Below are 27,584 nucleotides of genomic sequence, written 5' to 3' on the forward strand. Positions count from 1 at the left end.
TGACAGGCCAGCCTTCTCCAGGCTGTGGGACAGACGTTGGGGCTTCAGGGACAGACTGAGTCGGGAACATTCTCCCAGATGCCACCTCTGGGTGTGCTTTGTTGGAGCCATGGATGCAGGTGGGGTCCTGGCCCCTGTAGTGGCCTTGGCCAGGCCAGATGCACAGATTAACCCTGCTACAGACACCCTCACCACACACGTGCTCAGATATGCAGGGACAGATGCACCCACATGAGTAGATATGTTGGTGACATGTATGCACACAGCGTCACACCAACAGCACCGACACTTTCATGCTGCCCCTCAGACCCCTGCCCCATAAGCCATCCCTATGGCCTCCTGCCTGGGTAGCTGAGGGAGTTTGCACATCAGGTACAAGGTCCTGGTGCCAGCTGGGGGGCTCCTACAGACAGGAGGTTGGGGTATCTGGGCAGTTTCTACCAAGAGGCTGGGCCAGGGTGGGGGCTCCCACAGGCTGAGCCAGGCCACATTCGGCTCTTCACACCATCACCTCTCTGAGTCTTTACGAGGAGCCCTGCCCTGTCTGTGGGAAAGCCACACAGGCTCAGAGCCAGTGTGCTATGCAAGCCAGACCATGGGGTCGTGGGGTGCTGGCACTCCCACCACGCAGCGTGGCCCTGAGTCCACATCCTCCAAGCATCTGAGCTGCCTGAGGTCCACGGAGCTGGGGTGTCTGGGGCCAGGGCACCAAACCAGGGCCCCATGGGAAATGGCCATTCACAGCCAGCAAATCACCAGCTGGACACCAATTGGTGTGGCTGTGCCTCAGGTTCTGGGGTCTACTCAGGCGCTGGTGCTGGGAGGGCTGAGACTGTCCTCGGGAGCCCCCACATCCCGTACCCCCTGGGAAAGCAGCATCCCCCTCAAGACAAATGACCACCCAGGACTTGTGGGTCCAGCCAAGCAGCAGCTTTATTAGTGGCGCTGGGTTCTCCCCATACCTTACAGTGTGCTTGGAAGCATTCCCGAGGGTTTCCATGGAATGCCTCCCGGCGCTTGGGACAACACTGTAGCATCAACACTGGGATGATATAAATAAAGCTTTGGTGTGTAGGTTTGCAGGAGAGAGTATAGGTTAACACTGTGATACGAAAACTTCAGACAACACCAGCTCTCAATGTGAATTGGGTTTCTGGCCAAGGGGGTAACTTCTAAGTGACTGGACACTGGGCCTGTTGCCATGGCTACTCGGGGCCCCGGCGGCGGGAGGAGGGTGTCTAGGGCTGGGGCTCCGCGTGGCCCTGTCGCTTCGCCTTCATCTGCAGGTACCGCCCTTTGCCTTCCTCAAAGCGCTTCTTCTCGTCCTCGGTCTCGGGCTGTGGACCACACACAGAGACAGCAGGTTAGGGTCACTGCAGAGCCAGTGCCGTGGCCTTGTGACCTGGCCTGGGCCCCTGCCCCCACCCGTGGATCTGCCCCACCCCGGAAGAGTGCAGAGTACCACGCCTCAGCTCCGCTGGCCTCCTGATGGGCCCGTTGACTGGGCTATGTTTAGCCAAGAAGCTTTAAGGGGCTGCAGGAGCCACGGGTGGCAGAACTCCACAGAGGGGACCCTGAGGGCATGGCGGGTCAGAAGCAGTCAGTGGAACTGCTGAGCCCTGTGACACCCTTACACCCCCTTTCACAGCAGGTGTAACTCCAACCCCAGGGCCTGTTTGTTACTGAACTTCAGTGGAAAATGCACTTGATAATGAAACATGGGAGCTGGGCGTGACTGGAGAGGAAGGGAGAGGGACCCTGCATTTGCTGTTCTCCCGGGAAAACCAGCTGCAACGGTCACTGTCCCTAGGAGAAGTGGGCAGATGCTGCACTGCCTGTGACCTTGAGAAGGCCTGACCCTGTACTGGGAGCAACAAGCCTGCTTTTTGGGGAGGGAGCCCTGTCACCACGCTCTGGACCATGCACTCAGGAGGCGGCACCTTGGACCCCAGGGTCCCCTTCTCATTGCCCTGGGGGCAGAGCCAACGGAACAGCTGGCCGAAGACTGGGTTCTGCCCAGGACAGTCCTGGTTTGTGTCTGTGGACCTGCTGTGATTATGAACGGCACCCCCTTTCACTCTAAGTCTTGTGGCCCTGGGCAGGTGCCACCCCTGGAGTATGAGGTGGTCACTTCTGAGGTCCTATCTATCCCATCTCCACATTCTGTCCGGCCCCTCCCTGGCCGGGAATTCAGGTTTAATGAGCTGTGCTAATTCCTCTGGGACATTTCATTGCAACATTTTGAGGGTATCTGAAAGCCAAAGAAATGGGGCAGCTGCCCTTCATTTCATCCACAATGACACCAAACTGTACAGCTATTTTTGGGCCTAAGTGTTTTATAGACAAATGGTGTATTGGCAAGAGAGAGCAGTCCGCCAGAGGATGTAATGTCAAGTTACACCAAATGCCTCCTCCCCTCTGCCCTCTCCAAAATCGGTCTCTAAATGTCACCAGGTGTAAACTGTCAAAACCTCGCCGGCCTGGAGCCAATGGAATCTTCGGGTATTTAAAGAAATAGGTGGCCCTCCTTGCAGCGATCCTGGTTCCCCTTTGAAGAGTCTTCAGTGTACACAGGAAAACGGGTGGCTTTTCCAAGATACTGTATTGAAGAAGTCCCTCCCGCTGCTATGGTTTGATCTCTGGCTGACTTTTAAAAATAAAATTTGAGGCTACGCAATTTGACCTGAAACAGCCCAGGGAAAATGACATGTTCTTTCTCAGTTTTAGCTGCAGTTCTAAGTGGGCAAGACCCCTGAGCTTCCTGGGGGCTGGAGGGCACAGAGTCCAGCCCCTGCAGGTGATACACAAGGCCTCCTGAAGACATGGCTACATCCTGCTGGGCACAGCTGAAGACTTCTGTGCACACTGAGGCAGAAGGTGCTAGATGAGGGCTGCTTGAACTTGTAAGTGCATCTGAATCTGCCGGTCTAGTAAATGCAGATTTGGATCCAGAGGGTCTGAGAGCTGAGACTCACTTCTAACAGAATCCCAGGTGACATGATGCTGTGGCCTGAGGACCACACCTGTGTAGTAGGGCCCTGCCCCAAATGGGGGACATCTGAAGTGGCCAAGAATGCAAGGTCAAACCCACCAGGCTGGAATGCAGGGGCCTTGTCCTCCCCTTCCCCTATGGAACTGCTTGGTGATGTGGAGGAAACCTGCAGCTCCTGTCCACCTGCAGCGGCCAAGGCGAAGGCCCAGCAGAGTGTAGCACCTACAGCCTGGCTTCCTGCCTACTTTGAAGACCCTGTAGCAGGCAGAGCAAGTGCTGTGGGGTGGGCGTGGGGTCCCAGAACTGGGAAACAAGTTAATGGGGCCTGGTGGGGTTGCCACTGGGCTCTGCTGGCTTTGGAGTGGCTATGGCAGCCTTGGTGACATCAGGGTTGGGAGCAGGAGAGCCGGGGACGGGCAGGCTGGACCGCACACAGGCGCCTCCCAGTCTGAAAGCCGGGCCCCTCTGCTGGGGTCCTCCCTCTAGCTGGTGGAGAATCTGCCCTCCACAGAGAGGAAAGATGACAAGGGCTTGGACCGAAAAATGATCCTTGAAAGCGGGAGAGAATGAGCCTGGCCCAGGAAAGGCAGCGTAGCGAGAAGAGACACAGCTGGAGCCCAGGCCCAGCTCGCAGGAGCCAGGTCCGGCCGGACGAGAGACTTCCCGGGAATGTGCAGACGTGGGAGACTGGCAAGAAACTCGGTCCCCAAGTGCCCGAGTCCTCAGGCAAGTGCTCTCAGGGACCAGAGGACCAGGAGGCTGGGGGACCAGTGGAGGCTACAGGGTGGTGATTCTTTTTGGGGTGATAGAATGTTCTGAAATAGACTGTGACGGGGGATGTCCACCTCTGTGAATAAACTTAAACCTGCTGAGTGGTATTCTGTAAGTGGGTGAACAGAACGGTATGTCATTCCATCTTAATAAAGCTGCTAAATGGTGAAAGCTCCACAGGTGAGAGCCCTCGGTGCTGGGGGGGTGGTCAGGGCTGCCAACACGTGAGATTGGCGTGAGCTAATAACAACACAGGAATTCATTCTTCTCTTTACTTTTGCATATATTTGACCTTTTCTATAATTAAAAAGCTACAAAAGAAGAAAACTAACTAGACTTAGATAGAGGAAGACGAGCCCCTCCTTTCTTCCTCAGGCACAAATGATCTCCAGGCCCCAAAGAGATAGGGCCCTGGCTTTACAAGCGGGGGGCTGCGGGCAGAGCTGCGGGGGAGGTCCAGGGCTGCCCACAGGTGCGATTTTCACCACTCCCCGCCAAGAGGTGCTGAGCGCTAACTCAGGACAAGGCTCGAAACATTCCGGTCCCATTCATAGGTGTGTGTCGGGCCCCACGCATGCGACGCCGACATGGCCCGGATGGCAGGGAGATCTGCGCCCAAGAGCCAAGAACCTCCAGGGCTTCAGACAGCCCAGCCCTCACCTCTGCCAGCCACACCCAGCAGTGGAGCCCTCGAGCCCCCTAACAATCTAGCCTTCTGGGAGTGGAATACGAGTCACTTCCCACCGTTCTCGGCATCTTTACCAGAGCTCACATCCCTCCAGCCCCCGAGGATGTGGGAGGACCACCCAACTCTGGGCCTGCAGAAGGCACTGCAGGCAAGAGTCCTCCTGCCTCTTCGCCCCTATATGGGCTGTACACGTGGGGCCAGGACTGAGCGATAAGGGGATATTCTCTGCACAACCCGTGCTTGGGGCGCGACCGGCTGTGACATCAGTCTTCCCGACAACCCCACCCAGCAGCACAGAGCTGATTATTGTTCCACTTTTACCAGTGAGGAAGTGAAGCCCAGAGAGGCTGAGTAACCTGCCCAAAGTGACAGAGCAGGTAAGGGCAGAGCCTCCATTTAAACCTGGGCTCAGAGGCTCCTCTTCAGGACATCCTATGCTGAGGGGCTTTAGGGGTGGGACTCATCAGTGGGGAGTGAGGAAGGCGATGGACTTGTACAGTCTCCATGGTGAACCAGGATGGGGGGCCTTCCTGTCTCCCCTCATCCGACCCTGGCCCTCAGCGCAGCCCAGGAGCACTTGCTGAGCTTGACCTCCCCCAGGCAGGGCCCTGCCCTGCCCTCAGCCATATCATCCCAGAACACTGCAGCTGCTGCCACCCCAGCAGCCACCAGGCCACAGAGTGTTCCCAAAGCAACACGTCCAAGGCTGTGGCTGCTTCTCTCTCGAGGTCAGTTCATGAGCAGCCTGAGGCAGGCATGAGCCCAGGCGCAGGCCATTCTTGGGGTCGTCTCCAGGCAGAGGGAGAAGCCGGTGCCCAGCAGTGGGCCCCGGGGCTGCTCGATGTGGCCCTGCTGTTTAATATTTGCAGCACTCATCAGCCAGCCTCTGCCCTCAGACAAAGCGAATGCTGTCTGATGATGGATGGATGTGCAGGAGGGCCTGCATGGGCCCCACCGCTCTTCCCCTGTCTCCGGGGATGGTGGTCTGTGCTGGATGTTCCGGGCTCTGACAGTCCAGACCAGCCCAGGACCCTCAGCGTTACTGCATGGAGCACCCACCCATGAGCACTGCCCTCCCAAGGCGAGGATGGCCTTCCTCCCTGAGTGTCCAGGGTCGTCCCTCCAGGGTGGAAGTTTATGAAGACGTCCCAGGCGCCTGAAGACCCAGGCTCACCACCCAGGGGGAGGTGGAGCAGGGCAGAGGGAGGCAGGGCAGTATCTGCCCCATGGTAGGAGGTTACTGGCCCACTTCTGGTGGGCAGCCAGCCTTCCCAGCCTGTGGCTCTGCTAAATAGCTCCCCTGCCCGAGCAACAAAGGGGCCACCTCCTCCCGCTGGGTGAGAAGCTGACAGAGCAAGACAGATGGCCCCAGCACACGGCCCCACCCACGGCCCGGCTGCTGCCTCCTGGGAGCCATCTCCTTCCACCCAGCCAAGTAAATAAATGCATACGTTGTTGGCTGTTGTTGTTTTCAATGAAGAGCTGGGGGTGGCTGGAGGAGGAAAGAGCGCTCCACGGGAAGACAGATGTCTCTCTCAGTCCCTGAGGCTGCTGGTGGGGGAAGGACTTGAGCTTCTGGGGCACTGGTCAGTGGTGCCAGTCACCAGACATCCACCTGTAGCCTTAGGCAGGCTCCCCAAGAATATGCCAGAGAGCAAAGATGGAGTGGCAAAGGCAGCCCAGAGCATGTGACACCCGTGTATCCCGGGCACCTGCCTGGTGGGAGGGGTGGGGCAGCATGGCCAGGAGCAGAACTCTGAGTCCCACGGGCCCAGCTGTGTGACCCAGGACCAGGTTTGTTCACCTGGAAACAGGAACTGAACAAAGTGACATGGCAAAGTGCTTCCCATGGTGCCGGTGACCTGAGCTCCTACACTGTGTGTGCAGGTGTCTGCGGCCCCTGGTGCATGCACGTGGGTCTGTGTGGTGGTCCTGCTGTCCTCACAAATACCTCAGAGGCCAAGTGCAGCCTGGGGGCTGATGGCTGCCCCAAGGACGTGCCCTGCTGCCATGTGGCTGCCCCAAAGGATGGCCAGATGGCCCAGGGTCACCTCAAGGTGGCGGGGCCTTCAGGGCGTCATGTCCACCCACGGGCATGGAGGGGTAGAAGGGTCCCAGGGCAGCAGGTTGACAGGACGCTCCCTCCCTGGTGGCACCCTGCACCAGGCCCCTGGCTCCCCCACAGCCTGGTGGCGGCCTGGGCCGGGGTCTACGTCTTCTTCCTCCCTCCACTTCTGGGCTCTCTTCCACCGGAGGGGAAGCCTGTGGCTTTCAGAGCTGAATGCTGCAAACCAAATGTTTTCCACTTTGCATTTTCTGTGCTTGGAGAACACACATTTGGAACGTGGTATGGAGGACAAGTGACTAAGTTCCACCCTTGGTCAAATCAATAGGTTGTGTCCTTTTTGTAATTAATGAATAGTGCAAAGAGGGTTTCCAGTGGCAATATAACAACTTCCTGTAAGCCTGAGGGACACAGACCTTCTTAATTAGGAAGCCACATAGCATGCCCTTTCCCTGTTAGCAGGAGACAAGAGGGGTCTTGGGATCATCACAAAAGCAATGAAAACATCTCATTATTGAGGACACTCAGCATGGCCGGGTGAGGGGCCCTGTGCATGGAGAAGCCAGCACTGGTGAGCTCAGCACCGGGACCACCAGCCTCACAAGCACCTGTGGCCCCCAGGGTCTCGCTCCACCTGAGGACCTCAACTTAGCGGAGCCTGTCAGCCATCCGCCGCGGCTTCTCCCAGCAGCGGCAGGCCTGGGTTAATTACCTCCTCTGCCACACCCACCCAGGGCTGCACCAGCCTCCAGCAGAAAGCAGCCGGAAGTTCCAAATAATGACGACAGTGTGGAGAGTCATAAACACCTTCACCAGGGGCTCCCCTCACCCGGCAGGACCCGCTCAGACCCAGAAAGAACTGCCCCCAAGTGGGGCTAAGAAATTCCCCTGAGTAAAGGCCAATGAGAGGCTGCTGGCAGAGGCAGGGAGATTGTCCCTACAAAGGGGAGAAGAGGTGTTGGGACTCAGCCCTGGGCGGTGGCCTCTCAGGAGCCCCTCCTGCCATCATGGAGTACTCTGGCCCCGGCATGCTCAGCTCATGGCTCCTGTGCCGGGAGTGGACATGGCGGTCCCCACGCTACAATGCCAAGAACGATCACAGCTGCCACCTGCTGAGTGCCCACTGTGGGCCAGGCCTGTGCCAAAAGCCGGGTGCTCACGGCAGACCTCTGCTCTGCATGTGTCCACTCTGTGCTGTGCCCTGTGGAGCCCTTCCGGTCCTGCTGGAGGCCAGCACCTTGCCTGCACACAGCGGGGCACAGGAGGCATTTGCTGGATGGATGAATGAATGAATGATCAAACAAATGAAGATCAAAAAGCCTTAATTCTAAACTGGGATGGTCTTTATGTCAGATTCAAAACCAGTAATTCTGCTCAAGGAACACTGGCATCATCTGTCCCCAACCAATTCCAGGGCACTCAGACCATGGAGCGCTCAACAGGAGACTGCAAAGGTGACAAAGGTGAGATGGGAGTGTCCAGCACACCTAGGCCTGGCCGCCCCCCTGGAGATGGGCCAGCTTTGCGGCCATGCTGGGGACTTGCTTCTGATCCTGCACACCCTGGGTGGGGAGGCCTCTGCATCCTTTCTACCACCATGTGGGGCCCAGGGCCTGTTTCTTCCTGCCCCTTTGCTCCAAGGGCTCAGACGTGTATCTGGCCACAAAGGGCCTTGGCCAGGGCACTCCACACCCCTTGCCGAGAGTGCTGAGCCAAGTGGGGTGGCCTCCAGCCTCCCAGGATACTCCAGGCATGAGCTCACTCTGCTGAAAACTCCAAGTCCCGTGGCCTGGCCCTCATTTGGGCCCAACAACCTTTCCAGGCCTCCCTGCCAGGCCCTTCGCTCACCTTCCGCAGCTCCCTGGGTCTAGCTAGGACACTCCCTCGGTTCACTGCACCCTCTGAAAATCCCACCCATGGCCTCTCTGGTGCAGCCACCCTCCTGGCAGTGCCCACTCTGACCCATGGCTCCACCCCACACTCTGTTGTAAGTCCCCCAGGCCTGGCTCTGAGCAGAGCCTTCTGTAAACCCCCAGGGTGTGGGGGGTGGTGGAAGAGAACATGAGCAGTTCACCATGCCCAGGTGGGTTTTTGCCCCCGGTGGCCAGTTAGGCCGAGGCGGCATCAGACGAGCTGCCTACCAGCGCTGCTCAGAAGGGCCAGCATGTGGCTATCTGGATATAGTGGATCTTCCAGAGATATGTGCAAAACAGAAACATGCAATACGGCTTGAGAAAGAGTCTGGGCTCAGGCAGAGGGAAGGCGAGAGACAGGCTGGTAGGGAGGGCCGCATGCTCTCATCTGCGCCAGCCTCCTTCGCGGTACCCATGCCTTGGGTTCTAGGCACATGGGACTCACTGGCCACTGAATGTTCCCAAGCACTAGCCAATGAGGTGACAAGAGCAGCTTCAGGATGCAGGTATTTTCCCATCACAAGACTGACGCCGGCAAAAGGCAGGCAAAAGGAACAGGGAGCCTGACACTGGATTCTGATCCTCCTGAATATTCTAGACCATGACTCACGCCTGTGGGCTGGCAGCAAGGTGGGGGTGGGAGGGGGGCAGGGCCTCCCTCACTAATGGCCAAACTCGGCCGGTGGCTCACCAAGCCCTTCCAGGAACACACCGTCAACCTCCTGCACTCCAGTAGCAGCTGAATTTCCTAAATTAGCCAACAATTAAAAATTATTCCAAAAGTTCAATCTTGGCCAAACAAACAAAGGAAGCAAATGTAGCAGCCCGCACACTGGCGTGGCAGCGTCATCCCAGGCAGGTGCGCAGAGGCTGCGTGCGGCCACCACACGGCGCTTCCACCCACTCTTGCTCATGCAATTCTCTGGGAGTCGCTGTGGCCCCTCCCTGCCTGCAGAAGCCTGCAGCAACAGGGTGTCCAGGATGCCGAGGCAGCAGGGACCCCAGGCCGTGCCCCCTGACAAAGGCCCCACATGGGGACCTCTCTCTCTCTGTCCTACATCCTGGGCCGGACCTCTCTTCTTGTCCCGGCCTGGCCTGGACACGGTCAGAAATGGCCACCTCTGCTGCTGAGGCTTCTTCAAGAGGAATGGGGCCCTTCTCTACCCCGTGCCTGGGGGTCAGGCGGGTCCTGGGGGTGGGGAGTGGCGGCTACCACCCTGAAAAGCCTTGCTTCCTGCTTCCTGTTAAGTGCAAAGGGGTGAGGGACCTTCCAGTTACTGCGTCACTGAGATGGCACTGAGAGGGGACTCGGGGCAATGTCCTGGCGATGGCTCAAGCCAGACTGCCCTGCTTGTGGCCCCCACATCGGTGCATCACAAAGCGGTGGCCCTCAGCACTGCATGGCAGACAACTTTCAGAAGGCTGCAGAGGGCCTTTCAGCTGACCTCAACCCTGGGGCCCATCCTGCCCCTCCAGATGGACAGCAAGTTAAACAGTGCCCTCCTTCCAGATGCTCTGGCCCATGCCATGCTGTCCTCCTGGCTGGTGTGGGGCTTACCCAGTCCCTGCACTCATGCAGGTGAATCAGCTGAGGCTGGGAGAAGGTCATGGGGCAGCAGCAGAAGCCAGGCAGGCGCCATGTTCCAGAGCCTTCTAAAAGTTGTGTAGGTCTGTGCTGAGGCCATGCTTTCCCATAAGGCTCCAGGAGAGGCAAAAAAATCAAACTGGAGCGGAAAACTTCCGCACTAAAACGTGCCTCAACCCCCACACTTCACGGTGGGCTGCAAGGTTCAGTCACCTGCCCAGCATCGGTCCTGAGACCATCTGGGGCTGAAGCAAAGGCCCCGGGCTGAATGCGGTGGGCAGAGCGTGGGACTCCCAGGGTTTAGGTTCTCACACAGAAGGGTTCTCAGGCCAGGCTCCTCCCAGGACCCTGCAGTACAGCCTGGCTGGGAGAGAGCACAGCGGCATCTGATGACGGTGGCGAGTGGCGCCCTTTCCCAGCTAGTGAGGTCCCAGATGGGCCTGCTGGCAGCGTGACCCCTGGCGAGTCACTCCCTGCCCAGTGTCTGCCTCCTGTCTGGGGATGGGATGCATCTGTAAGCGGATGCACCAGCTCTCGGAGGGGTCGGCGTTCCTGAAGGCTCTCATTCCCATGACCTGCACCAAGGCACCACCCAAAAGGGAGCCTCCCCTGGTCCCTCCAGTCCCTTGGCACCCCCCAGGAGACAGGCAGCAGCCTGCACATCCAGCTGCCCTGTCTTCCTAAGCAGAAAGTAACCCGCTGAGAATGGCCTCTAGCCTCATGGGGCTCCCTCAACATGAAGCTGCCCGTGGGCCTCAGGGGCTCTTCCAGGTTGGGGCACGTCCGAGAGAACAAGCATGCAAGCGCGCGTTTTCCCTGTGTTCTCGGAACTCCCCTGGCTACACATGAGGCTGTTCTAAGAGGCCAGGTAAAGACGGCTGCACCCGCCTTCCTCACTGCCTCCTGCTTCCACCCAGAACACATTTCAGCGGCTAGACTGAGGCTCTGAGTCCTGGCCCTGACCACCTTGGGAGACGTGGGTCTGTGAGCGCCAGTGAGACCCTCTGGGAAGCGTGCAGGCTCGCTCCAGTTTGGAAGCCTGCTTTGCAAAGACCCTTCGTCTTTGCAGTGTGTGCAATAGAAGCCTCAGCTAATCTGGAGAGACATTCCCTCCTCAGTATGCCCAGAAGCATGAGGTCACCATGCTCCCTCAGACCCCACAGCCATGACACACCTGGAATGCGCTAGTCTTCTCCCGGGTCAGGGGCCTGGGCGAGCCCCCTGCCCCGCCCTGTCTGCACTTCCTCCTCAGGCCCAGGCTGGGACCCACAAGTTCTCAGCCAACAGCCCCAACTCCTTGGGCCTGCAGGGACTACAACCCCCAAGTCTGCAGGAATCAAAGGCAAGCACAGCCCCCCACGAGGTACCAGGGATGTCCTCCGCTTCGGCAGACACACTGGGCTCTGACCCTCCTGCAGACCAAAAAGCCTTCCCACACCTGTCTGCTGCCACCTGCCACCCGCCGTCCCTCCCCATAGGCCACTTCTCTAGCCCCTGTCAGCCCAAGGTCAGAGGGCACTGCCACAGGGAGGCCTGGCTCCACGCACTGAGTTGGCCTCTTCTAAATCAAGACTGGGAGATGCTGGCAGCTGCCCGGAGCGGGTGCAGCAGCCCCCAGCATAAAATATTCACGGAGATGCAACTCCAAACAGAGAAGCTGCATCCGTGTCAGCCAGGCCCTGGGGAAGGGAGCTAAAAATAGACAGGAGGCTGAAGAAAGCTGACATGGGGATGAGGGAGGTGACTGGGAACAGGAGGAGGGGCCGCTGGGGCACATCTGGAGGGACGGAACGCACACGCAGGTTCACCGCACGGAGCTCACACGTGCTCCCAGCCTAGAACTCGTGCTCATGCGGGCAGTCCCCAAGTGAGGACTGCAAATCTCTCTCCGGGCAGCCTGCCCCACCAGAGGCTATTTTTATCTACATCGACTTTGACTTCGTGGGCCCCAGGACACCTCAGTGAAGAATCGAAGACCATCTTTAATGAGAGAAATAACAGGCTGGATCAACATGATGGGCCACACTTGGGGACAGGTCGCCATTTCCTCCATTCAAGCAAGCGCCCTTCCCTGCCCCTCCGCAGCCCCTCCTCCTGCACTCTAACCCACCGCAAGGCGTGGAGTTCTTGAAGGGGTAGCTCCAGGACTGCTCCCCAGGTGGCTCTGGGAACATCACAGGCCGGGCCCCAAAAGCCTCCATGACACAGGCTGCTCCCCGCACGAGGCTGAACCCCCTCGGGTTGGACTCTATAGGAAGTAGGGGACGTGAGGCACAGAGGTCCCCTCCCAGAGAGCACACGGATGGCTGACCCTCGTGGTCGCTGTGCTGGCCTCCCTGAGCCAGCCGAGTGCTGGGGTAGGTACGAGTAATTCTGCCCCACATCTAGTGTGCACGGCCCAGCCAGGGGCAGCCGGGGGAGGGAACACCAACCATGCCTGCAGCCACTGCCAACCTGGAAGGATGCCCCCCTACTTTCAGCTTTCAGGGGCTGCTACTGGATGGAAGACCCCCATCAACCTGTACCAAAGTCTTTTCAAAGCATAGGCCTCTGGACCCTCCTCTGTTACACCCATGTGCATGAGCCCCACAGACTCCCACCACCCTCCACCCCCTACCCTGCGACATCCTAGCCGGGTGGCCTCGGGTGTGTCACTGTCCCCAGGCTCCCCCCGTTACAGACAGTGGCTCTGCCTTTGGTCCTCACTGTTCCCTTCACTTGAACAGTCCCCACAAGACAGCTTTTGCCCTTCCTCCCTGATGGCAGGTCTCCGCTGAGACTTTCTTTGGGAAGGAACTTATTTAAAATTGCGCCTATCCCCTGGCACACTCCAATCCCCTCATTTCCTGCTTTCTTCGTGACCCAGGACAGCATGGAACTTCCTCTATCTTCACTGTGTTCTCCCTCTGAGAGAGTGTGAGGCCACAGGGAGCGCAGGCGAACAGCAGCAGAAAATGAAGGCCCCCCATCTTCACCCACCCCACGTGGTGGGTACTGTGCCCATAACCACCATATAGATGAGGAAACTGAGGCACATGGGAACTGCATGCCTAAGGCCACACAGCTCGTAAGTTTGGAGCTCTGGCTGACCCAGGTGGCCAGGCACCTGCTCCTGGACATGTGAGCCTGATAGTCCATGCAGCATCTGTAGCGGGGGGTGCTGGGAGGGAGTCTGGGGGTGGTGCAGATAATGTTTCTCTAGAGCGGTTGTGGGTGCCCTTCTAAGGAGAAAATGCCTGAGAAACGGTGTAGCTCCAGGAGGGAGGGTCTGGGGAGGGTGGTCCAGACGGGAGCAGCAGGTGCACAGGCACCAGGCGGGAGTCAGCTTGCTGCACCTAAGCCCAGGACATGGAGGAGCCGGCGTGCATTTTGATGGGAGAGGGAGTGGCTCGGATTTTGAGGACCAGCTCCCTGGTCTGCAGGGAAGGGTCAGATTGAGAGCACCAGGAACGGAGGAGGGAGCAGCTGGGGACTGAGCAGGGGCCCATGTGGACAGGGCAGTAAGAGCTACTTGGGAGAGGCATGGAGAGGCACTGGGTGGACATGGGCATGGTGGAGTGGGAAGGAGCCAGCTGGGTCCCCAGACTTTCAGAGCAGTGCAGAGGCGGAGAGGAATTTGTTTTACGGGGGGATAATGAGTTCCATTTGGGACAAAATGTATTTGAGATGCTTTTGGAGACCCTGCTGAGAGGGGTCTGGCCAAGTCAATTGGGAGTCAACAGACACACAGGCATGGATGCGACAACCCCAGGACAGAAGGGGCACAGGTTAGGACCTGTCAAAGCCAAGGGTGAGGGGACTGCATGGTGGCCAGGGAGGCCAGGCTGTCCCTACAGGCACTACAAGTCCCCTGTCCAAGGAGCGCAGGCTTCACCGAGGGCCTGGTCAGCTGCGCCACAGCCAGGAGCGGCCAGCAGACAGGGCGTGTCCTCTCATCTGTCCACGCTGCCCGCGGAGGGAAGATGGAGCTGGGAAAGTGCATCCAGGAGGCAGGAAGGGGTCGGGGGCGGGGAAGGAGAGAGCTGCGGGAATTTGCCTGTGTGAGGTGGGAGGTTCAGCACGGAGAGCAGCCATGCTGAAAAGCATTGCGGGAGGGGCGTCGGGTCCATCGGGGAGATCAGAGCGAGCCTGGGTGAGAGCAGAGCCCATACTTCATGGCTGACAAGAGCAGGTAAGTTCAGAGAAGGCGTGTCCAAGGTGGGAGGAGAACCAGAGACGAGGCTGAAGGTCAAGGACAGAGGAGGCCATAGCCTCACAGCAGGGTCAGGGTCTGAGGATGGACTACAGACCAGCCCAGGTGACGGGGAGGCAGGATACCATCCTGCCAAGGGCCGGGGCAAGGTGGGTGGGTTTATAAGTAAAAGAGGAGGGGTGGTGACAGATGAGGGAGGAAAGAGCAGGCAGCAGAGCCAGCCTGGACGAGGCGGGGGAGGCAGCCTGGGGGGCTTTGCCACGGAAGAGGCAGTGGGGCTGGAGGCAGGAGCACTCCTCCAGCAGAAGGGGAGTGTGCCTCGTAAGCCCCAGGTAGGAGAGGGGCCTGGTCACGTGTGCTCCCTGAGGGTGGGTCACAGGCTCTGTGTTAGTGCCGTGCTGGGCCTAGCCACCATTCACGTGCCTTCCTTTCAGCCTGGCTGAGTCTTCCTCATCCTTCCCATCCAGGTCACCATCAGCTGCCCTACGCAGCCCACCAAGCCTGGGAGACGCCAGGACCCAACTCCAGCAAAGAGCTGTCCTGGAGTTGGCAGGGGGAGGGTACTCTCTGGGCCTGTCAGCTCACACACCACGCCTGGTACTGCCACCATGGGCCCTGGTGAGGCATGGGCTCCTCCACTCCACGAAGGGGCAGGGCTGGGAGAGGGGCTTGTAGGGGTCTCAGCCTCAACTGGGAACAAGGCAGCTGGGGCCACCAGGTGGCCTTCCTCAGCCACATGGGGAAGAGACAGGCTGCGCCCCAGCCTCTGGGAGGATTTTTAATGCAATGTGTGTTTGCTGCGAAGGATTTCGGTGCACGCTCCTCTCTGGCAGGCTGAGCAGTAAATGCTCTCAGATCTGTGTGGGTAGCAGACACCGCGGGGGCAGGGGCCTCCAGAACCTCTGGAATCAGGGCTCAGCCTCGTATGGCTGCAGTGCCTGCCTGCCAGTCACTTCCACTAGAGCACCAGGCTCCCAAGAGGCCTGCGGGCACCATCCCCCCTCGCTACCCGGAGGGGCAGGAAGCTACTCCGGGTCTGCTTTCCTCTTGCTCCCCTCAGTGACAGACGCAAGAGCTGGTTCAAAGAGGAATCAGGACAAGCCCAAAGGCTGCAGAGCCCCTGGGGTTTGCCAGGATGGGGAGCCTCTGTTCTTAGGACAGAGACAGGGAAGCTGCCTCTCTGGGCCACGTGAAACTTGCCAATGTCTGTGACCCTACAGAGTCCATACCAGGCAGAGAACTACCAGCTCTCAAATGTGGCAGGGCTCAGGGGGCATGGACACACCCGGGGGTAGCGGCCCCTGTGAGCGAGTGTGTGTAGCTCAGCACACACCCACCCCACCTGCACTGCCTAAGGAGGAGAAAGGCCAGGGAGCTGGGACCCCAGCCTGAGAGCCCACCAGCCAGGCTCGGTCTGTATCAGGTAGGACGCTCGGGACAGAGCTACCTGGAGGGAGCCCACCCCTCCCTCCGGCTTCCCAGCAGGCCCTTCAGCAGGGGATGGGGGACCCGGGGCACGGTCCTCATCCCCCTCCGGTGTTCAAACACAATGCCAGGGAACGCCAAGGCACCACACTCAGAGATGACCTGGACGCCCCAGGCAGCATCCGTGCTAAGGTGCTTGTAAAGGGGCCTCTCTTGTCCTGTCTGCCCAGCCCCACTCCACGGGCCCTGGGAGTAGAGCCCAAAGGCCTCCCCGCCAGTTATGACGTGTTCCTTCTCGAGGCTCAACGGATCAACCCCGCAGCCCGAGGTCACTGGTCTGGGCAATGGCCAGGCCCGGCTCCACACTGACCCCCACTGACAGGACTGTAGGGTTCAGGCAGGCACAGATTCCCCCTGGAGGCCCAGGCACAGGGACCCTAGGGCCGCCTGGCAGGTACGTGCACTCACCACAAGCTGGGGCACGGGCAGCGACCTGCCCTCTGGGCTCAGCGACACGTAGGTGAAGAAGGCACTGGCGGCCCGGTAGCGCTTCTGAGAGCTGTCCACAACATGGTCGGCGTCCACCAAGACCTCGATCTCCATGGACTTATTGCTCGTGAAGGTCATTCGTCCCGAGATGGTGATGACGAAGCCTGTGGAGGAGGGAGGGCAGGGGTCAGGGTGGCCTCCACCCCACGGCCGGGCAGGACGTATTGGCGTTTCTGAGGCCAGCACGCAGACACTTGGTTAGGGGAAGCAGCAGCTTGGCTGACTACTAGATGTTCAAATGACAGAATTATTAGAATGTGTCGTTAGTAGCTCATGAACGTTTATCTTTCTCCCCGCATCTGCCCCAAGACGGAGTCTCACTGTATCAGCAAGGCTGGAGTGCAATGGCACAATCTCGGCTCACTGCAACTTCTGCCTCCTGGGTTCAAGTGATTCTCCTGCTTCAGCCTCCCGAATAGCTGGGATTACAGGAACATGCCACCATATCCAGCTTTTTTTTTTTTTTTTTTTCTATTTGTAGTAGAGACATGGTTTCAGCATGTTGGCCAGGCTGGTCTCGAACTCCTGACCTTATGATCTGCCCACCTCAGCCTTCCAAAGTGTTGGGATTACAGCCGTGAGCCACTGCGCCTGGCCGAATGTTTTTCTAGTGAGCAGATTTATCTGTGTAGAAACTCAGCACTGAAGGATCTTGGTGGCCATGAGTTCCAGTCCCGCCCAGGCAGGGTCTCTCGGGGGTGGGAGTGGCAGCACCCGCCAAAAGGCAGAACCACTGTGCCCCACCAGGGAGGCCGCAGCCTGCCTTCTAGGAGCTCTGGGTGTCACCTGGCTCTGTCCTTCCTCAGGTCAAGGTCAAACGTGCAACCTGCCCTGTCCACTCTCTGTCCTTGCTGGTGCCCCCCCTGAGCCACAGCTGCCCCCTACACTGCTCCAAGCACCAAGACAGAGCCTTGCATCACCTTCCACAGCCACTCCCGCCCCCAGAGGCTCTAGTGACACAGGGCAACTGCCCGTGCCCCTTGGTGGGATTGAATCATATGTGACTGTATGCTAACGCTAGGCCTCCCTTCTGGCCCCACTGGTCTTGCCCATGGGACCAGAGCTTCCTCTTCTGGACTGCTGGCCATCACACCCCTTGGCTAGAGTCCCCCACACTCAAAACAGCAGCCCCATTTCCCTGTGACTCATGACAAAGTCCAAAGTCACCTGTTCCCATACATTGTCCTCGTGTCTCTCTCTCCCCATCCACCCTAACCAACCTCTCCGTACGCCCCACGCCCCCTGGGGCACAACAGTCCATCCCGGCAGAAGCTTCCTGACCCAGAGCTGCTCTTCTGCCCCGCCGCCCTCCCCAGCGTGGGCTCTATCCTCTCGCCTACCTCAACATAATCTCTTAATCTCAGGGAGCTCAGCTCTTCCCTATAGGCAGGCATGAGAGAACCTGCCTGGGGGTAGCTATGGGCTGATCTGGGGCCCAGAAGATGTGTCGCCATGTCACCATCGATGATGTCATTGGCCACCAGGCTGCAGAAAACCCAGGGGCTTCCGGGGCAAGTGGTGCCCTGTGGTCAGAACGCCCTCCCCAGTGGCCCAGTGTGGCCTCATTCCGGGCCAGGCTCAAGGAAATCCCTGCTGGAATCTGGACGCTGGGACTTGCTCCCCAGGAACCAGAGCTGGCTTCGGGGACCTTTTAATGCCGCCTCTGGAACTCCCCAGTGTCCTAGCTCTACCGAGACAGGCCTCACAAGGCAGGTTTAGACACCCAGAGCGAGAACGCAGCCAGGTGGTGGCTGCTGGGGAGCGGTTAGCAGGCCAGAAGCAATAGTGGTTATTTCATGTAGGAAGTATCATAATGACCCATGTCACATTCAGCTTCATACTTACAGGCAGCACTTCATGCCAGTGCCAGGAGAGAAGGAAGGAGCCGTGTGGTCAGCGCCAGCAGGCGTTACGTTACGTGAGCTGCAAGGTACAGAGTCCCATGCAAAGTGCCCCCAGTCACAAGACATACCCTGGGAGGAGGGCAGGCCATGGGCCAGGCCCCAGCTAAGGAGCTAGAAGGTTCAGCGGATCAGCCCTGAGGGTCTCCTAGCATCTCTGCCTCCTTCCCCATTTGCCCAGCCACATTCCTCACTGACAACCGTGTACAACTCTCGGGGGTCACAGGCCAAAAGCAGGAATGAGCCCTTCCCATGAGCAGAAACCAACAGGAGCTTCCCTGCCGCCACAGGGTCACATATGAGGGGTCAGCCATGAGCACGCTGCCTGGAGGTGGGCAGCTTCCCGGGGTCTTTGAACACTGGCTTTTAGTTTTGAGGAGCAGCAGATAACGTGTTTTTGTTTTTGAGATGGAGTCTTCCTCCGTTGCCCAGGCTGGAGTGCAGTGGCGTGATCACAGCTCACTGCACGGCTCACTGCAACCTCTGTCTCCCAGGTTCAAGCAACTGTCATGCCTGCACTTAACTAGCTGGGATTACAGGCGTACACCACTACCCTTGGCTTATTTTTGTGTCTTTTGTAGAGATGAGGTTTTGTCTTGTTGACCAGGCTGGTCTAGAACTCTTGGCCTCAAGCGATCTGTCTGCCTTGGCCTCCCAAAGTGCTGGGATTATAATCAGGCGTGAGCCATGTCGCCCTGCCTCCATAAACGTGCTCTTGTTGCCCACAAAGGCCCCTCCTGGCACCACCCAACATGACCAGATCCTGGCTGCTCGTGGCTTTACTATGTTAGAAATCTGAAGAAACTCCTAACGTCAATCAACAATGATTTTAAACAACCAAGTGGGTTGATTATAAAAGCATAGATGTAACAACAAAGAGAACGCTGTCTGGGAGAGCCTCTTGTGGTCCATAACACAATTAACACTTCATAAACGTCAGGACAGTTTTCAATTACAACCAAAAGCTGAGACTTTTCACCCTTCAGAGAGCAACATCATTATTCTAAATAAGACAAAGGCTGTAACATTGGCTGGCAGGAAACAGTAAGATACTTTAAAGCTGGAAACTTAGTTGGACATAGTGGCGCTTGCCTGTGGTCGCAGCTACTTGGGAGGCTGAGGCGGGAGCATGGCTTGATCCCAGGAGGTGGAGGTTGCAGTGAGCTGAGATTGCATCACTGCACTCCAGCCTGGGTGACAGAGCAAGACCCTGACTCAGAAAAAAAGAAAAAAACAACTGGAAGCCTGATGTGGTCACAGGCTGGGACTTAATTTGAAACCTAGGGTTGACAGACGAATCACAAGTCCCAGTCACCTGGAGAGAGCCCAGAGTTTCCAGGGACTCTGGCTTAGGGTATCCTGCCTCACATCCCGGGATCAGAAGGCACATCCCACACATGACACCAAGGTCTCACAGGCAGCCTCTGGGAAGGGACTGTCCCAGGGCACCTGGGGGGGACCAGCTCCCACCCCAAGGGCTCTGTTCCTGCTCCAGCCCTTCCTGAAGAATTCCGGCTACAGACCTGTCGAGGTGGCTCACGCCTGTAATCCCAGCACTCTGGGAAGCCGAGGCGGGCTCATCACTTGAGGTCAGGATTTGAAACTGGTCTGATCAACACGGTGAAACCCCGTCTCTGCTAAAAATACAAAATCAGCTGGGCGTGGTGGTGCATACCTATAATCCCAGCTACTTGGGAAGCTGAGGCAGGAGAATCGCTTAAACCTAGGAGGCAGAGGTTGCACTGAGCTGAGATTGTGTCATTGCACTCCAGCCTGGGCGACAAGAGCAAAACTCTATCTTGGAAAACAAAAAAAAAAGAATTCCAGCAGGCTGGGCACGGTGGCTCACGCCTGTAATCCCAGCACTTTGGGAGGCCGAGGCGGGTGGATCACGAGGTCAAGAGATCGAGACCATCCTGGTCAACACGGTGAAACCCCGTCTCTACTAAAGCTACAAAAAAATTAGCTGGGCATGGTGGCGCATGCCTGTAATCCCAGCTACTCAGGAGGCTGAGGCAGGAGAATTGCCTGAACCCAGGAGGCGGAGGTTGCGGTGAGCCGAGATCGCGCCATTGCACTCCAGCCTGGGTAACAAGAGCAAAACTCCGCCTCAAAAAAAAAAAAAAAAAAAAAAAAAAAGAATTCCAGCTATAGGCACTTTGTCAACTCCAGGATGGCTGTTGAGGCACACATCAAATCCTTCTCTCTGCCTCCTCCAGGTCACATGGAGGCCCCCCTGCAGCACCGAAGCCTCCCTGGGGACACAGGTTCATCCAGGTGGGGTTGGGGTGATGAGCGACTGGCCTCAGCCTCTACAAGAGCCCCTACTAGCCCACTCCCTGCTTTCCACACCCCACCAGAGTGGCCTTCTGTGAGCTCCGTGAAGCTCCTGGCCCCTGTGGCCTCCCCCTAGAAAAGCCCTCCTTCCGCCCTGACCTGGTTCATCTTCTGTACCTCGGCTCAAGCATCCCTTCTCCGGGGAGCTGCCCAGGACAGCTCGGTCCCCTCCCCTGCACCCCCTCTAGAACAGTCCTCCACTCCTGCAGAGCCAACGACCCCGTTTGCACTGGTACACTTGTTGGCTTGTCTATTTCACGGATGTGTCTCCCTCCAGCCTGGAAGTCCCACGATGGCAGGGCTGGGCCCAGGGGGCCCAAAGCAGATATCCTGTTGACTAGCTGGACCCCTCTAGGGGCCCATGATGCTGGGATGTGGGTCATACGGGGACGCCAGGCCACCAGAGACTCAAGCTGGACAGAACCCCATTAGAGCACCAGGCCCGCATCCTCCAGGAGCAGATGCTGAGCAGCTCCAGGTCAGGAGTGCATGGGAGCGTGGCCGGCAGTCCCTTCTGATCCCTGCTGGCCAGCAATTCCTTCCAGTCTCAAATTCAGTGCCTCTCCTGCAAGCAGCCTGCCCCGGAGCCCTGCACCTGTCCACCTCCCTGCCTCCCCGCAAGAGGGTGGAGCGCCTGGGGGCAGTCACGTGCTAGGCACACAGCTGTCACCTGCCCACAGGGCAGCCCAGACTGGCTCCGCCCTTCCTGCCAATTCCTCCACGGTGCTGCCATGTGCTGTCATTCCTCCTACTGGGTCAGAGCCTGGACCATCCAGGCTGCTGGCCAAATCGTGACCGTGCCCACATGTCCCTCCACCAAACGTGGAGGTGGGTGAGGCTGGTCATGCATCACAGAGCTGAAGACAGTGGTCCAGGTGGCTCTCAGGAGCACTGGACTTGATACGAAAGCCAGAGGCAGGGCCTGACAAGCACTCCCTGCAGACCTGGCTGAGTCACACGGAGGTAGGGACACTCCAGGATCTCCCAGTGATGAGGGGAGCTCAGGCCTCCTTCCCTTGAGGTCTGGCTTGATTCAGCCCTCCCCCAAGGCACGAGAAGGGCAGGAAGCGGGGTCCACCCTTGCCTTGCCTGCCAGCAGTGTCCATGTGTATCCTGTGGTGAACCTGGCACTAGGCAAAGTTGGGACATTGTGGGGTCCATCCAAGGAAGAGAACCCCAAATCTACTTCCACGTACCTGTCTCAGAAACCACCAAAGCCAACACAACCCCACGCAGTGCCAGGCTCCGCCATGATGAGGCAGCCAAGACTCGGAGGGCTCCATGGGGACAAAAAGATCCCTGGTCCTAACAATCAGCCCACGAGCCGGGGCACCGCCTTGGGATGACCCTACCACGTCATGCATCCAAATGCGCCTGCAGTCGAGGTGGCTGGTTTATTTAAAAGATGGGTGGGACCAGCTAGAGGAGAAAAACGGATTAACCAAGAAGAGCATCTCCCTCTGAGCGGGGCATCAGCACCCGCCTAGGTCAGGTGTGGGTGTTTGCTTAGTTCTGGGGAAGGCGGCCAGCAGGGAAGTGCCTGGTCCTCTTTGAGCCTCTCTAGCAGAAACAGCAGCCAGGACGCTGATGAAGCCAGGCGCTCATGACAAAGTGTCTCATCAGGAAAGGCAGGACTGTTCAAGCCCCTGGAGTAAATATCTGTCAAGGCCACAGTTTCCAGAGGCTATGCAGTCGCACGGGAGGGGGCCTAAGGTCCACAGCCATGGAGTCAGAGGAGCCTGGGCTTGAATCCAGGCTTGGCCAATGAGCAGGGGCAGGCCAGGAGACTGCACTGTGCCTCAGTTTCCTCTTCTGCAAATGCTTTCCATATGCACCCAGCTTCAGAGAAGCAGGGGAGCAGGAGACCCAGCCATGACTCACTCACAGTGGCTCTCCATCAGGGGCTCCACAGGCCTCCTGAGCATTTTGGGGTAACTTCCTCCACATTTTTTTTTTTTGAGATGAAGTTTTGCTCTTTGTTGCCCAGGCTGGAGTGCAGTGGCATGATCGCGGCTCAGTGTAACCTCCGCCTCCCGCGTTCAAGCAATTCTCCCATCTCAGCCTCCCAAGTAGCTGGGATTACAGGTGCCCACCACCACACCTGGCTAATTTTTGCATGTTTAATAGAGACAGGGTTTAACCATGTTGGTCAGGGTGGTCTCAAACTTCTGACCTCAGGTGATCTGCCTGCCTCGGCCTCCCAAAGTGCTGGGATTACAGGCATGTGCCACCACGCCTGGCCACTTCCTTTACATTTTTAAAGGAGACACAGTCAATCCATGTGGTTCTATCCTTGCTCTGTAGCCATATTGATGCCAACTGCCCAAATTCATTATGTCACATGACATAGGACCAGGACAATAATTTGGGGTGGGGCCTGAGTTCGCCCCAGAGGCTCTGTTGGAGAGGCTTGCAGGAGATAAAAGGAATCATACAAGGTAATAAAAAGTGACTTTTTTTTTTTTTCTGAGACGGAGTCTCACTCTGTCACCCAGGCTGGAGTCTGCCGCCTCCGCCTCTCAGGTTCAAGCAATTCTCCTGCCTCAGCCTCCCAAATAGCTGGGACTACAGATGTCAGCCACCACACCCGACTAATTTTAGTATTTTCAGTAGAGACCGGGTTTTACTATGTTGGCCAGGCTGGTCTCAAACTCCTGACTTTGTAATTCGCCTGCCTTGGCCTCCCAAAGTGCTGGAATTACAGGTGAGAAGCGACATTTAAACAAATCACTCCCTATGGTTTGCTTTTTCTCAGGAGACACATTTACACTAGGCAAGAAGCCACTTCCCATGCTGTACAACTGAGTCTGATGAGCATCTGTAAGGGAGTTTCTATGTTTTCAGCTTTTGAAGCCTTAAAAAAAAAACCCTTCCCATGCTTCCTGAGCTCCAGGAGGTGAGCGGTTGTAGCAGCTCCAACACTGAGGTCTGGCTGTGTGTTCTGTGCTGACCCTGTAGGCACCCCCCAACATCAGCATGGTCTAAGAGGTGGGGCTTGGCTGTGCTCACAGGACCCCAATCCATAAGGTCCCTCCAGCCCCTAGTTCCAGTGCAAACACTTCGAGAGGCTGGGGGAACAGGAAGGCTCGCTGCCTCCACTCCCTTCTCCCAAACCTCCCAGGGGCCCAGTGTCTGTGGCTGAAGGGGCCTGGGACAGGGCAACGGGGCATTTTCTCTCCTGCTGCCTTGAAATCACCCAGGACTGAGGAGGCCCTTCTTCCTCTCCAGGGCCCCTGCCTGTCCACACGGCTTGGTAGAGGGGGAAGCAGAGCGCACAGGTGGCTGAGCCCTGCCTGGCTGCCTCTATGTCAGGTGGGACTAACTAGCCACTAAGGTAGACAGAACAACGACCCTCAGAGATATCCCCCGCCTAATTTGAACCTGTGAACATGTTACCTTATATAGCAAAAAGGACTTTGCAGATTTGATTAGGTCAAGGACTTCAAGACAGCAGCACAGGCAGGCTGGAGATGGTAGTGTCTGTCTTAGCCTCTGTATTCAGCAGCAAGAAGGGACCCTGGGCTGAGGCCAATGGGAGGGACACCACCCGGCAGTGTCTTCCTTGGGGCCTGAGCCTGCTAACTGTGGGAGCCCTTAATGATGCACTGCAAGCAGACTGAGAGCCAGGAGTTCCTGCACATGGGCCCAGGGAGCAGTCGCAGTCACCCCGCAGTTCAGGGCAGGCCTCAAAGATGGCTGGAGCCGCACATGATCAATGAGGGTCGAGCTTCGTCACTCACACTCCAGGCTAGTCTCCAACTCCTGACGACGGAGGCCAGGTGGTGTTCAGGCCAGGCCGTTGGGGACACCAAAGCATGGGCGCAGGGCTCTGGTCCCAGAGACCAACTGCTGGGTCTGCCCTCCCAGCCCCACCTGGAACCAGCTCCGTGGCCGTGAACAGCTTCCTTAACCCGTCGGAATTGCAGCTTCCAAATGGGAAAAACAGAGACAGCGATCGTCGCTGTCTCACTGGGCTGTGTGAGAAGTAAACGGTGTGGAGCACTTCGCACAATGCCTGGCATCAAGTGTATTAGGTAGAGTTAAAGATATCGGTGCCTGTAGTGGGCTGAATTGCGAATTACAGCCGCTTTCTGTTTTTAAGTAACTGTCGAGCCTGCCTGGAGAGGCGCAGCCCGTGAGCGCTGGCAGGTGCCCCAGCCTGACTCCCCCGACAGACGGGCGTCTCTCCAGGGGCGGCAGTAGCCAGATTTCAGCAGTATGCCAGGGATTTGAAAAAGAAAACAAAATAATAAAAAAAAAATAGCTGTTAGCAAGACTGAGAGGTTGCCAAGTGTTTCAAAGTTTAGGAACAGCTCAGCGTTTACGCTCCAAAAAGAGCTGTGGCCGTTAACGTTCATAAGAAAAGCCTGGAAACAGTGAACTGACTTCGTATTTCTTACGTAGCACACCCCAAGGCCTTTTCTAGAAGATTCCTCATTTTTCACCCAAATAGTGGAGATTGTTTCTCCCCAAGAAAACATCAACTTTAGATTTTCTTACTAAGTACTTCCAAAACTATTATGCTGAAGGTAACGATGTAACTTTTTCACACCGGTTGGCTCTGGGCATTTTAATGTCTCAACTGAAGAAAAAAAATCCACAGAGCAAGTGACCCCGCAGCTCCCATCAGGGGCTCCTCTGCTTGCCTGGGGGGCGGGGGGCTGTCCCGCTCTGTGGGTGCCAGTGGGCTCCATATGCCTTCCCCTGTGCCGGTCCCCTGGGTGCGGGCTCTGGCCTGCGGTGGCCCTCGGCTCCCCGGCACCGACTTCACTGCTGGCCTGGGGAACTCCACGTGCCTTTGCTGGGTGAACAGTTGCACAAGGCAGGAGCCCTCAGCGCTACTTCCCATTTTCCCAAGAGATCCATGGATGAAACACTCCTTCTTTCGCTCCTACTGCCTGGTGAGAGTTTTACTTGGCACACACCTGCCAAGGACCCTGTAAGTGCTTGGCCGTACCAGTTGGCGCACAGGCGGAAGGGGACAGCTATGACAAGTGGCAGCCTGTCCTGGCTGACCTGAAGTGCCAGATGGAGTGGCTCAAGCTGAATGTGGCGTGTGGCGTGTCATGCGCAGCCATGGAGGCTATGAGCAGAAGAACGTCAGGTCCCTGGCACCAAAAGGCTGCGACAGCGAAGGTGGTGCTGGGCTGGGCTGGGCTGGTGAGGGGCGAGGCTAACAGAGGTGGCCCTCTGGGGTCTAGGCAAGCACGGAGCATCCTGGAAGAGTCTGGTTCATGACGTAAATGCCAAACTTGCAACCAATAGAGCTGGGTCCATGGCAGGGTGGCAGTGGCCTCTGTGGCAGCTGGCGAGGCCTCTCCCAGCCCTGGAAGGTACCCCAAATTTGTAAGTTCCTCCTAGGCACATGCCCTTCATGGCTGAAACTGTTATCTCCTGACCCCCTGAGCCAATGTCTGGATGACACAAAGCTGCCCATGTAACTTCCTGAGAGACACACTACCCGAGCGAGAGGGCAGGCCACAGCTACGGGGCCTGGCACTTGGCTGGTGTCACACAAAATATCACTCTCCCAAGGAGGCAGTTTTATGACAGGCTGAAGGAGAGACAGCAAAGCACTTCCTGCCTGAAAAAGCCACCCCTCAGGTCTGGCTTCCATTCCACATTCCCACTGTTTGTTTTTTTTTTTCTTTTGTTCTTTTTTTTGAGACAGAGTCTCACTCTGTCATTCAGGCTGGAGTACAGTGGCATGATCTTGGCTCACTGCAACATCTGCCTCCTAGGTTCAAGCGATTCTCCTACCTCAGCCTCCCAAGTAGCTGGGATTACACATGTGTGCCACCACACCTGGCTAATTTTTGTATTCTTAGTAGAGATGGGATCTCACCATGTCAGCCAGGCTGGTCTCAAACCCCTGACCTCAGGTGATCTGACTGCCTCAGCCGCCCAAAGTGTTGGAATTACAGGCATGAGCAACCATGCCCAGCCTGTTTTTGTCTTTTAAATTGAGACAAGGTCTCACTCTGTCACCCACGCTGAGTGCAGTGGCACAATCACAGCTTACTGCAGCCTTCACCTCCTGGGATCCTGTGATCCTCCCTCCTCAGTCTCCCGAGTAGCACAGATAATTTTTAAATCTTTTGTAGCGATGGGGTCTGACCAAGTTGCCCAGTGTGGCCTCAAACTCGAGGGCTCAGGCGATCCTCCCGCCTCAGCCTCCCAAAGTATTGGAATTACAAGCATAAGCACCTGTGACCAGCCTGTTTTTTTGTTTTGTTTTTAAAGAGACAGGGGTCTCACTGTGTTGCCTAGGCTAGTCTCGAACTCCTGGACTTAAGCAATCCTCCTACCATAGCATCCTAAGTAGCCAAAACTACAGGTGTGAGACACTGTGCCCAGCCCCAGCTTCTTTTCTAATAAAATATGCTGAAATGTGCATATCAGAAAGCTACCTTCCATCTGCTAAGACAGAATAATGTGCTCCCAAAAGATGCCCACACCCGAATCCATGGCACCTGTGACCTCATGTGGCAAAGCAGACCCTGCAGACATTGACTAACTGACCGCCCTTGAGACGGGAAGATTATTCGGGGGTACCCGGGTGGGCCTGATATAACCACAGGGGTCCTATGAGAGGACGCAGGAGCGTCAGAACAAGAGGGGGATGGGATGATCTTAGCAGAGGCTGGAGGATGGCGGAGGCCATGAGCCGAGGAATGCAGGTAGCCTCAGAAGCTGGGAAAGGTGAGACTCAGATTCTTCCCTCAAGCCTCCTGGTGGGATGCAGCCTGCGGACCTGCCTTAGACTTCTGACCTCCAAAATTACGGGAGAGTGAGTGTGGGCTATTTTAAGCTACTGTGTATGGAAATGTTACAGCAGCCCCAGGAAACTCAGAGGCCACATGACTTGCAACGGGTCTCAATTCCTGGGCTTTTCCCCACTGTGGCAGATCAGCCTGTGGGAGGTAGGGGGTCCCCTCCCAGGGGACAGCGGGCTCTCAGGGCTTTTCACGTGAGGTGCACGGGCTGTGAACGGCTGCCACGGCCCTGCTGTGCCCTCAGGCTCCACCCCCCCGATGTGCCCAGTCCACCTGGCACCAGCACTTTTTCCATAAACATACAATTTTGAAAGTAATCCTTATGCTGATTGAATTTATACTTAAGGTTGAATTAATACTAACACAATACCCCAACACAAAGAACTGCAA

General features: G+C 57.2%; 1 protein-coding gene across 5 annotated transcripts in view; it reads right to left on the reverse strand.

The window, feature by feature from the left end:
* Positions 1–908: 908 nt before the first annotated feature.
* The window catches only part of ACOT7 (acyl-CoA thioesterase 7), a 124,450-nt gene continuing 97,774 nt past the window's right edge, over positions 909–27,584 (reverse strand). For all 5 annotated transcript variants that reach the window (XM_032301096.1, XM_032301094.1, XM_032301095.1 and 2 more), the window contains exons 8-9: positions 16,100–16,284; positions 909–1,337 (exon numbers count right to left, since the gene is read on the reverse strand). In XM_032301096.1, the coding sequence (XP_032156987.1) occupies positions 1,239–1,337; positions 16,100–16,284 (284 nt within the window). In that variant the 3' untranslated portion in view covers positions 909–1,238. The remainder of the gene's footprint in view (positions 1,338–16,099; positions 16,285–27,584) is intronic.

This window comes from Sapajus apella, unplaced genomic scaffold, assembly GCF_009761245.1.
Source record: "Sapajus apella isolate SASKATOON/1434 unplaced genomic scaffold, GSC_monkey_1.0 scaffold43, whole genome shotgun sequence".
NCBI lineage: Eukaryota > Metazoa > Chordata > Mammalia > Primates > Cebidae > Sapajus > Sapajus apella.